The 12,054-nt window shown below is 39.3% G+C and overlaps 1 protein-coding gene across 1 annotated transcript in view; it reads left to right on the top strand.

Annotated features, from left to right (window-relative positions):
- The window catches only part of Usp7 (Ubiquitin-specific protease 7), an 82,927-nt gene extending 75,422 nt beyond the window's left edge, over positions 1-7,505 (top strand). The window contains exons 21-22 of the mRNA XM_053794019.2: positions 132-225; positions 2,755-7,505. Coding sequence (XP_053649994.1) covers positions 132-225; positions 2,755-2,858 — 198 coding nt within the window. The 3' untranslated portion in view covers positions 2,859-7,505. The remainder of the gene's footprint in view (positions 1-131; positions 226-2,754) is intronic.
- The last annotated feature ends 4,549 nt before the right edge of the window (positions 7,506-12,054 follow it).

Here is a 12,054-nt window from a genome sequence, read left to right as displayed (position 1 = left end):
AAAAATTTCACTCCTTAACTATTTCATAAAACAGTTCTTGTCAAGAAAAAGCATCTGTTATAGTGGTAGATAAATTAAAGTTTGTGAATCATTAGCTGCATATGTAGCTTAACACTTAATTTGTGTTTCAGTATCGCTTTGCCATTGTTATGATGGGAAGGCCAACTTTCCTTACTGATGATGACATAGTTAATCTACAAGACTTCAAACCACATCCAAACCAGAGTAAGCCACTTAATTTTTATCATTTCATCACAGATTGACATAATTACTCTAGCTTATTGAAAAAGTATTGACAAAGGATGATTTCAAGGACATATTTCACATTTATGGGCTTTTAGGTGAACATTATTTGTATAGCATTTATAAAATATTTTCACATCAACTATAGTTAATATAAAGCTTCATGCAGATCTCATATAAAAATGTAGAAAAGTATCTTAAAATGTGAGCAGATGAGAGTATAATGCAGCATTTTTATGAATAGCTCAAATTTTTATAGTATTCTGGGATTAAAAATTTGTATAAATATTTGATGACCCCTGTATTACCTTTTATAGGATATTTTACAGTTTTAAGGAAAGTCTTTTTCAATGTGGTTTCAGAGTCCTCACAGATAAATAGGTATGGTTTTAATGTTAAGTGTAATGAATATTTTTTTTTTTCAGCTGAAAAAAAAATATTCATTTTTGGATTTTCAGAAATTTTCTCTACTCTAAAACTTTGTTTATTGATCCCTCACTTAGTACGTAAGCTGTGTATGAGATACTTGTATACCTAATTTTCATGCCTTGAAATATGCTGCCTGCCACCATTTTAGGCCCCAGCTCAACCATTTCTTTCCCACCCAAAGAAGAAAACACATTGACCCTCACTCATTTAATCGCTGTCTTGCCAAAAGTGTGTTAGCATTACAGTTCAGATTACCCTCGAACTGCAACTTTCCTATGTGGGTTTGTGTCAGGCTAAAAACCTTAAAACTCGTCTAATAGCATGAGAAACTATCACAACTCTTGTTAGATATTGAAAAAATGGAAAACAATCATAATTTAACATCATTAACTGTACAATATGTACAGATGGGTGATTATCTTTTGCCAACCTCAACACACCACAAAATTAAGTGGTTTTTTTTTTTTTTTTTTTTTTTTTTCTGTTTAGAAGACTGTTCTCTTATTTTTATTATTATTTTATTATTATCACACTGGCCGATTCCCACCAAGGCAGGGTGGCCTGAAAAAGAAAAACTTTCACTATCATTCACTCCATCACTGTCTTGCCAGAACTCCTTCAGAGTGCAGGCACTGTACTTCCCCATCTCCAGGACTCAAGTCCGGCCTGCCGGTTTCCCTGAACCCCTTCATAAATGTTACTTTGCTCACACTCCAACAGCACGTCAAGTATTAAAAACCATTTGTCTCCATTCACTCCTATCAAACACGCTCACGCATGCCTGCTGGAAGTCCAAGCCCCTCGCACACAAAACCTCCTTTACCCCTCTCTCCAACCTTTCCTAGGCCGACCCCTACCCCGCCTTCCTTCCACTACAGACTGATACACTCTTGAAGTCACTCTGTTTCGCTCCATTCTCTCTACATGTCCAAACCACCTCAACAACCCTTCCTCAGCCCTCTGGACAACAGTTCTCTCTTTTTTTTCCATAAAAGCTCTTGAGGTGGCCCTGATGCAGTCTCAAAAAATAGACATGGACAGTTTCCCATATAGTATAAATTTTTCTTAAATTTAAGAATTAAAAAGTATACTTGCCAAAGTCCATAACTCTTCATTTGTTAGTTATGTCTGACTTTTGTTCAAGGATGGCCACTGATTGAGGTAAAAAATTTGCATCCAGCAAATCTGATTTTAAAAAAGATGGATCCGGTTGTTAAATGGAGAAAGGGTCCTTGGATTTTTGGGGGTGATTGTTATTCAGAATTCTGGCAAGTGAAAATTTAAGTGGGGAATCACTATACATCAGAAACATAACTTGTTACAGAATTAATATTTAGCAATTTCCACTGAGCGTTTGTATATTTTATGCATTACTTTTTTTTTTTTCCCCAACAAGTCGGCCGTCTCCCACCGAGGCAGGGTGACCCAAAGAGAAAGAAAATTCCCAAAAAGAAAGTACTTTCATCATCATTCAACACTTTCACCTTACTCACACATAATCACTGTTTTTGCAGAGGTGCCCAGAATACAAAAGTTTAGAAGTATATACGTATAAAAATACGCAATCTATCTCTCCATTACTTTGTATGAGAATAAAATGGCCTTTTGCAATACAATATTTAATTATATGGTATATTTTAATTTGTAATATTCATAGCTCATAACTTTAATGTTCCACTACTAAATGAATTTTGTGGAAATGCTGCTTCTAAACTGGAATAGTGTAAATTGCTTATTAGTTATGGTTTAGACTTGAAATTATCATTATTCCAGTGTTCTGAGTGTGATTTATGCCTTTTTTTTTTTTTAATTAGTAACATGGAATGTGTAAACCAGTTTCTTTAATGATGAATTCATGTTGTAATCTCTTGGCTGGAACAATTCACAAACAGCCTATATTTTGGAGAGGAAGCTTTAAATGTTGATTCAGTCCATCCTTGGCAATTATTTAGTTGTAACTAGATAATGATTCATGAGAGAATTATTGTCTAAATTTCCTCTATGCAGTGTGGGTTATTTGTGAAAAGTTTCTCAAAGAATGTCATAATCATTGTAATTAATTTACTGGACTTACGTTTGCAGCTTCTATACCTGCAAAACCATGGTTGGGATTGGAACATGTCAACAAGGCTCCAAAACGCTCCCGGTACAACTATCTAGAAAAGGCCATCAAGATATACAACTGAAAGTCAAGTTACTGGAATGAGAGCATCGTAACTGGAGTCAATAGGCAAACAGGAAGTGGGTGGTGGCTTCCTTGTTCCTGTGTGTGTGGTGTTGCTGCTCTGTGCTGTGTCTCGATTGGAGTTGGTCTGTCATCCCCTAACCTTCAGCCTCCTTGTGCAAGTCTACATGGTGATCCAGATTGTCGTATGTTCATATGACAGGTATCATGTGATAAGACTCCAAAGGTCCATATCTGTGTACAGTACCAGTGTATATGACAGTAAAGCTTGACATAAGTGCTTCATATGCCAAAGTGTGGTACAAGTGGGCATTGTCGGAGACTTTAGTGTTTTTTATTATTATTATTTATTTTTAGAGAAAGCCGAATCGACAAGGATGAGCCTTATTATATGCATTGTGGAGCATTGCTATACAATTCAAGTTACAGAAAAATTAAGGCATTTCTTAATGGTTGTTGTCTGACATTTTAGATGGTTTAGGTATCTGAATGTGCTTGAAGGCATTATTTGACTTGTAGCCACGTTGTTTTATAAGTCTGTGATAAGGTAGTAGTAGTAACAGTGGAGGTGAATGAATATGGTGCATTGCATTGAACAGCTGAAGTGTGATGCAAGCTGCAGTTCACAGGCATAACTGATCTGAAAGAAGCAGAAATCCTTGCTGCCAAACTCTAAGCTGATGTTACAGGTCCTACAAGGTACTATTGATGAACAAGTTTAACAGGACCTGTATTTGTAATGAGAAAATAGTGACCTGAACCACGTGTAAAGTTAAGGGGCAGTGGTTACATACGGCTTTTATTGATTGGTGACTTGTGTATATGGTGTGTGTTTTCTGGAGTGGATATGTTCTTACCTTGTTTCAAAGCCTATGAGATATACAGTACTACTTTTCCCTCCTGAGTGTTATTCTAGGGGAAGCTTCATGCGCAACCTTTATGACCTTGTGTATTGTCATACCCAGCCATTTGGCATTAAGTAAGCTGATGTATTCTCACTTCCCAAGATCTCTTGTGACTAAATGGCAATATCACTAATTCATTCAGTTTAACATGTCATTGAGGTTTTTTATTATACTCTTTGAAAAGCTTCACATACTAAATATGTTTTAATTGACAAAGTATATCTTCAAATTTGATGATATTCTTCTTAAGATAAGTAATGATGTTTTGCACTAATTTTATCCAGGATGAGGTAGTGTTTACTTTATAACTATACATTAAAAAGAAGCTTAGCAAGCTCGAATTATTTGATTTAAAAAGACACATGAGCCAACACTAGCATGTATTTTTTTAGAAATTTTTTCGGTCCTGGGATCTTTATTACGTCTAACATGCAAAGGGTCAAGAATGTCATAGACATAAAGTAGGGTGTGAGAGACAATTAGTGACCGGAGGTAAGTGCATAATACGAGTGAAGTTTTTGAGATTGCATCAGGTAGCCTGTGAGATCACCTGAGACCAATGTTGTAAATTGGGCAGGACTTAACTTGATCAAGTATCATGTATATCAGTGTTTTTGACATATTGTTGCTACCAGCATTTTGTTCCAGGGAATCAATGATGGTAATCGTGGAAGCTTCCAGGCGCCTTTGACATCTAAGGCCAGGCTGAGTGACAAGTTGTGCCTCTTTCCAACTTGTCAAATGTCTCAGAATTTCTGTGGATGACATGGGTATTATTTAGGTCCATGTTCCAAGCACCTCGATGATCACTCAGGTTGATGTATAGACTTCTGCTTGTCTTCGCTACGTATTTCTTGGAAGTGTGTGTCCACAGAAAATGGTGTAAAGATGCAGGACTATACCTTGTAGCAAGGTCCTTGATAGAGGTTGTAAGCCATATTGATGTTGTTTCTCATAAGTACCTGTTGGGTATTCTTGGCAACATTACCTTGTAGAAGCACTAAGAACTGCTAAGTGGAATATTCCATGGGGATTTTAAGGATGGCTTCAGCCTTAAACCTTCATTCCCAGTTGAAGGAAAAGGGGAAAGAAAGAAGTGTTAAGTCTTCTGTTATGTAAATACAATCCTCAAGATAACTAAGGGCTAGAGATATGACTAGCTCTCAAGAAGAAATCAGTAAGGACACTGCTTTTGGTGCAGTGTCATTGTGCAAATAGAAGTGTATAAAATCCTTTTTAGTAGGTTTCATGTACACTTTGAAAGGAAGGTTGTTGCTGTTGGGTGAACTGCTCAGTTAAACATTGAGGAAAGGTAGTCTGGCTAATTTCTGTGGGGTTCCAGCCCTTGTGGCTTAGCGCTTCTTTTTGATTATAATAATAATAATAATGTGGGGTTCCAGTGGGAGCTATATAGCTAGCTTCTCAGTTTTGACCTTGTTGAGAAGGGCCTGAATATTAAAACATCTATGACAGAATACCAACATACCTTAGCAAGGAAGCAGTGTTAGCAGTTAGGGTGCTGAATTTCTCAGTCTCCAAGTTCTCCACGAATTAGCAAGCTCAGCATTGAAAGGGTTGCTTAGTGCCATCCCATGTTTTTGCTTGTATCAGTTACCTTGATACTATCAAGCCATTTATAAAGTTCACATTGGAACCCAAAAAAGAGGCCAGACTACCTTTTCCGGATGTCCTGTGCAGGTCTCTTGACAGCTGCACCCTTATTTATGAAGTGTATAGAAGACCCACCAAAAAGGGACGATCTTGTACACTGCTATTCACATAATGATGCACCAAACTAGGTATCCTTCGCATGTCTTCATCCCCCCCCCACCCCCCTTTTTTTTTTTTATTATTATTATCCTCCATCAACATCTCACTACAAAGAATCCTACACCTCTTACTTCCATGGTAGGCATCTACACCATTATCTGTGGAGACACATTTTCAAGAAATATGTAGGGGGAGAGGCAGAAGTCTACATATCCACTTTAGTGAACATCAATGCACCTGCAACAGGGATGACTTAAGCAACACCAATGTCCTCCCATAGTAAACCCAACAGGACAGTTGATGAGTTGGTAAGAAGCATAGCTCACCATCACTGAAATCAATTATTGCCATCAGAGACAATGGAACAAAAAGCTGGAAAGTTTAAACCCATAAAAAACTCAGATATACATGATATTTGAAAGGTGAAGCCCCTCCCACCTCAAAACATAGGAATCAGGTGACCCCTGGGCTACTTGATGCCATCTCAAAAACCTCATTCGTACTAATAATGTGACCTAGTGTTTGTTTGCGTGTCTTTTTAAACCAATTCTCAGTATCTATTACCAAGGCTTATTGTACCTTGAATTTTTTGTTAGCTGGTTTTATGAGTTATTGCAATATGTGACTGTTAACCATAATGAATTCCTATGCAACTGAAAGGGTAGTTTTGTTGCAATATAATAGTTTTTGTACTTTTTTTTTTATGGTTGAGCATGGTAAAATAAATGAGCAAAATTTTACTGCTGTAATATGGTTATTTATTTGTAATAGCTTCATGTTTTTTAAAACTTGTGTATAAAAATGTGCACGCTACTATGTTTGTCTCAAAAAGTCCAGTTGTATATCTTATAAATATGCAGTATATATTTATATTTATAAAAAAAAAAGTTTATGGTAGGTTAGAGGGCTGGGAGCACTGCATCGATGAATATGGAGGACATCACACCAGCACATCACCACCACCACCACTACTGCCGCTGCCACCATCACCACCACCACCACCACCCACAAGTTTCCTTCTGCACTGTGACTGTGATACTACTCCGGCAGTGATCCATTTTGTACCAGGCACCAGTTGCACTTTGGTATTCACTCGTAATGGATCAGTCAAGTAATCCTTCAACACACTTATTATGCAGCATGAGAATTGTACAGTTGTGGGCAGAAATTCACCTTAAACTTTTGTGATTGCTTCTTAAACAGTGATCTTCATTTTATAATTTATTCATTATCTGGGTACTGAATCATTAAATAAAAGAATTATATTTAGTGATGAAGTATGTAAATCAATGCAGTGTATATTGTTAGATGAATATTTTGTACTATACATGACCCATGCTGTTACAGGATTTGACAACTGTGAATGGTTAAGTGTAACTGTTGCCTCACTTTAAAGGGATGTTGACTTATTGTGGTCATCATTAACAAAGTATCTGACTTTGGAAACTTTTTATTTAATTCTTTATCGGTGCACTCCATACGAAATTATTTTGTATATAAGTAATATTCAGCCACAAGCAGCTGCATCCCCACTGTTGGATGAATAAATGGCAGTTAACATCCCTGGTGCCTCCCATGATGAGATTGAGTAGATGCAGACTAAATGGTAAGATTGGCTAATCAACAGCTACCTGCATGTGAGCTGTATTGGGGAGCCAGAACAGAGGGGCACTACATGCACTACCATTATAAGGGAGGGATCTGCCACTAGGTAAAGTTTTCCTTTTAGCCCTCCCCTATATTTCTAGCCTTTCATATTCTGTACAGTTGATATATTTAGTTATATTTTACGGGTGTCCATATTAAAAGTTTTACAGAACATGCTTTATTGCAACATAGGTGAGCAACGTAATGAGTGAGTGTTATGGTCTAACCTGTACCATTGCTTCACGGACACTTTTTAGCCAGACACAATCTGTACTTCTGTTAATAAATCAATCATAAGTAATAATATGTAAAAAGATTCACCTTAATTAAGTGTATGATTATCCTTTATAACTACATTTTATTAGGTATCCTTCATAAGGATACTTTATGGTTTTCTTGTTGATTTTTGTCCTTTGTTTCAATGTGAGAATGGCTCTTCACACTGTCCTAATATCAGAGCTGCTGCTACAGGGTTGGTGGTTTGCTTATTCATGAAGTAGCAGATCAGTACTGTTAGTCGTGGCCCCCCCCCCCCCCCCCCTTTTTTTTTTTAAGACTTAAGTGTTCCCAGTCTACCTGAGTTTTCAATAGTCACTACTTCCACCTACCTGATGCTCCTGCTGTCTAATTCTTTCCTTGGGTCAATCTCAATTACCTCTCATTTGCCCGATGCTGCATGTCCCATTGGGGTTTAGCACGTTTTATAATTCAATTTAGTGCTTTCCATGAATATGTCCTTTAAGGGGTTCCTTGCTGCTTTTGAAAGGGCTCTTGATTCAAGGAATTGGAGCTGCTTTCCCCTTGGATCAAAAGTTATTACTTTCTATTTTCCAGGTGCTCTATGACCATTATGAATGTAGTGCTTAGTGAATGAAACAATATTGTTGAAGCTTAATAAGCATGTAGTCCAGTTGATACGTAGAGCACTTACCTGATATTCTACTTGTGCAAACGACACTAGCGATTACTGTTACTCATTTAAGTGATAAGTATTTCAACAATTGTTGATCCTTAGTTCTGAATGTCCTATGGAGGATCACTGGCAGTTTATATCTGCCATTTCTCCCACTAATAGCTATCTTGATTGGAAGTAACAACTTTGACCTTGATGCTGGTGAAGGTCGGTGGCAATAAGGAACTGGGGCCATACTCCTTTTCCTTAAATAAAACCTAATAACTTCAAGGCACTGCATAACCCCAACAAGTTTAGGAATTCCTCATGAAAATATAGCACCTTACTCTTTTAGCCCATCAGTACCTCTCATCTTTGACTGCATCACCCATATGGGTTTAGGGATTTCTTGTGAATATAACTTCATATACACATTTGCTCTCCCTGGCCTTTGTCCAAGCTGAAGGTGTCCCACAGGGATGTGTCCTTAGCACCACGCTTTTTTTGTTTTTTCTCCTTGCCATAAGTGATCTGGCCTCTGTTCTCCCATCTAATATTTGGTCATTACTTTGATGATGGCTTTGCTATACCCTGTGCAGGCACTGTCTGTCACCTAGCAGCAGCCTCACTCCAGAATGCTGTCAACAGGATGGTAACGGTTGTTAGAAGAGGTCCATTATTTGTTCTCCACTCCTGTTTGCTCCATCTTCATTTGCTCTTGACTTCTCTTCAGCTGCTCCCCCATCCCTTTTATACATACATCTTGCATCAAACTCGTCTCTTTTCCCTTGGGAGGTTCTGACAGTTTGTCTGTGTTCTTCCCCACTGCTGTGTGTGTAAGCTCAAATACCTACAGTGGCTTCTCACGCCCTTGTTCTTAAAGCACTTCTGGTCTCTTTCTCAGGCCACTGCAGTTTACGCTGATGGTTCTAAATCCTGATGGTGTCGGGTTTGCAGCAGTGTTCCGAGACTGTGTTGTACGAGGTTATTTATTAGACTTGGCTAACACCTTCACAGCTGAACTGTATGCAGTTCTCATGGCAATTATCCATATTGCCTCCATGCCTCGTCATTTGTGGTAAGCTCAGGCTACCACAAAAAATTTGTCACCTCATCCCTTAGTTCTTCATACACAACTTTATTTGTGCCACATTTCTAGGAAAACAAAGAAATAGTTTTCCGTGGGGTACCTGGGTTGTTGATGTTCAAGGCACAAGCAGGCAGACTGCTGAGCGATTAGCGATACACGACCTTCCAGTCTCGCATACTGTAGAGGTATTCCATTCTCAGATTATTTTGCTGTAATCTGTAGCCACCTTCACAACCTAATGGTAGTGAATGTCTGAATTGATTCATAACAAGTTATGCTATCAAGCCAGGTTTAGGAACCTTGTCTTCTTATCAGTGATGTGGCTGGGAGATTATGCTTTCCCTTCTTCACATCTAGCACACATCTCACTCATGGAGAGGTGCCCATTCCACTGTGTGATTCTGTTGGACTGCCCACTCTATCAACGAGCACACGGAATTTACCCTTAACGGTGTCACCGCTCTACTGCCCTTACTTTACCTTCCCTTCTTGCTGATGGACTCTTTTAATCCACACTCTCATTGACTTTTTGACAGCAACTGATTTACTGCACCAACTCTGATGATGATGCCTCTAGTACTCCTCGTGGCCCTTTCTACCTCAATCTCTTGCTACCCTCTACCCCTGCAGTATCCACTGCCCAACTGCACTCCATGCCCTAATAATCATCCCTCTCTCTTGCTACCCATTACCCCTGCATCCTTCCCAGCCCAGCAGTGGTGTATGACCCTTCTGGGTTTAGCACTTCATTTTGATTATAATAATCCAGTGTGTGAATTGTCAGGTTCCAATTTCAGTTTGCCCTATTTTATTGGACTGTCCAGGCTATTAGCGAGCACTTAGAATTTACTTTCAATGTCGCCACCTCTAACGTTCTTGCTTTATCTTCCATCCTCGCTGACAGCCCCACCTTTGACACACTCCCTCTTTGATTTTTGACAGCAACAAATTTATTACACAACCTCTGATTGTACTTCCTTTTGCACTCTTCACCGACCTTACAACGCCTACCCTGCAGTGCTGTATGACCCTGGTGGTTTAATGCTTTGTTTTGATTATAATAATTTCATATACGTAGTTTTACAACATTTCGGGGGGTATAGTGAAAGGGTTATGATCCACAGAATTGAAGTAACCTTGTTCCTGGACCAAATCTGATTGTCTATCATTCTCCAATTACTACTAGACCCTTTCCTTCAGGAGGACGGGGTTTCCTTAGCATGGTGAAGAGTTCTTGACCCAAGAAACTGAACTGCTTGTCTCTTTCTTGGATCAAATTTAGTTACACCCCTCTCCTTTTGGCCTCATTATTTAAGGATATTTCACTCTTGCGAACTTCAGCTCCTAGACAAAGGGAAGAGGGATTGTAATCCAGCCCAAGGGCCTCGTGATCCAAGGAATTGTATCTAATCTCCCTTGGTCCCAACCTGATTGCCTCCCATTATCTAAGGCACTGTCACTAATGGGTTTACTTCTTTCCCTTGAATGTAATAATCTACCAGAAACTGTAGAAATCGTATGGGTTCTACAGTTCCACACCCCTCAAGGAAGGTTCCTTGATGTTGGTGAGGGGCTCTTGATTTAGGGAATTGGATTTGTGCTCCAGTTCCCCGAATTAAGCCTGAATGCCTTCCACATCCCTCCCCCCAGGTGCTGTATAATCCTCTGGGTTTAGCGTTTCCCCCTTGATTATAATAATACAGTTCCACATGAATAGCATGCTTGACACCTCAGCTACTGTAGCTTCTCTATTGTATATTTCCATTCTCATATGCAGTACTCTATGACCCTAGTGGGTTTAAAGCTTCTTTGATTATAATACCCTATTCTCATATTGCAGTGTATATACTGATGGTATTTGTTATGTAGTAGTTTTTCCTGAGAACCCCTCATGGAAGGTTCCTTGATGTTGGTGAGGGGCTCTTGATTTAGGGAATTGGATCTGTGCTCCAGTTCCCCGAATTAAGCCTGAATGCCTTCCACATCCCCCCTCCCCTGGGCGCTGTATAATCCTACGGGTTTAGCGCTTCCCCCTTGATTATAATAATAATTTTCCTGAGAAACTGTCAGAAGTCATTTACTGAAATCGGCCAGTGTTTTCACAGTAAATTTACATACAAGTCTCACTACTGTCATTAACATTGCATCGGTCTGCCTTACCCTTAACAGTTCTTTAGGATTTCTACAGTGCATTGCAGGCTATACACAGAAATTCAACTTCCCTCATCCCTTCATGTACAACTTTGGTTTTTGTCTCATTTCTAGTGAATAGTTTTTTTTTTTTTTTTTTCCCCGAGTCCCCAGACACGTCAATGTTTGGGCCAATCAACAAGCTGCTCGGCCACTTGTTAATGACCTCCCAATTTCCCCTGGGTATTCCTTTCTTGGACTGTTTTTCAATGATCTCTCGACAGCTCCATGACATCTGGAAGTAACAATGTTGGTTCGAGTTGTACCACAACAAATTGTTTTCTGTTAAACCACGTACATATAGGATTCTGTCCACCTCCACCACTGCTGTTGTGTTCACGAGACAGCACTCTTCCACTTACGTATTGGCTACACGCTCCTCTCTCACATGGATACCTTATGGAAAAATGCATGGCACTGCTCTGCAAGGACTATCGGGTCACACTGTCAGCTAAACATATTTTAACAGATTGTCCTGTCTTATTAACGGGCACTCAGGATTCACTTCCGACGTCTCCGCTGCCCCAACACTGACTTACCCTTCCTTGATGCTGGTGAGGGGTTCTTGATCTAGGGAGTTGGATCTGTGCTCTGGTTCCCTGCCCCTCAAGGAAGGTTCCTTGATGCTGGTGAGGGGCTCTTGATCTAGGGAATTAGATCTGTGCTCCAGTTCCCTGCATTAAGCCTGAATACTTTCCACATC

The sequence above is a fragment of the Cherax quadricarinatus genome, chromosome 56 (genome assembly GCF_038502225.1).
Source record: "Cherax quadricarinatus isolate ZL_2023a chromosome 56, ASM3850222v1, whole genome shotgun sequence".
In the NCBI taxonomy this organism is placed as follows: Eukaryota; Metazoa; Arthropoda; class Malacostraca; order Decapoda; family Parastacidae; genus Cherax; species Cherax quadricarinatus.
This window is presented reverse-complemented; position numbering and strand designations above follow the sequence as displayed.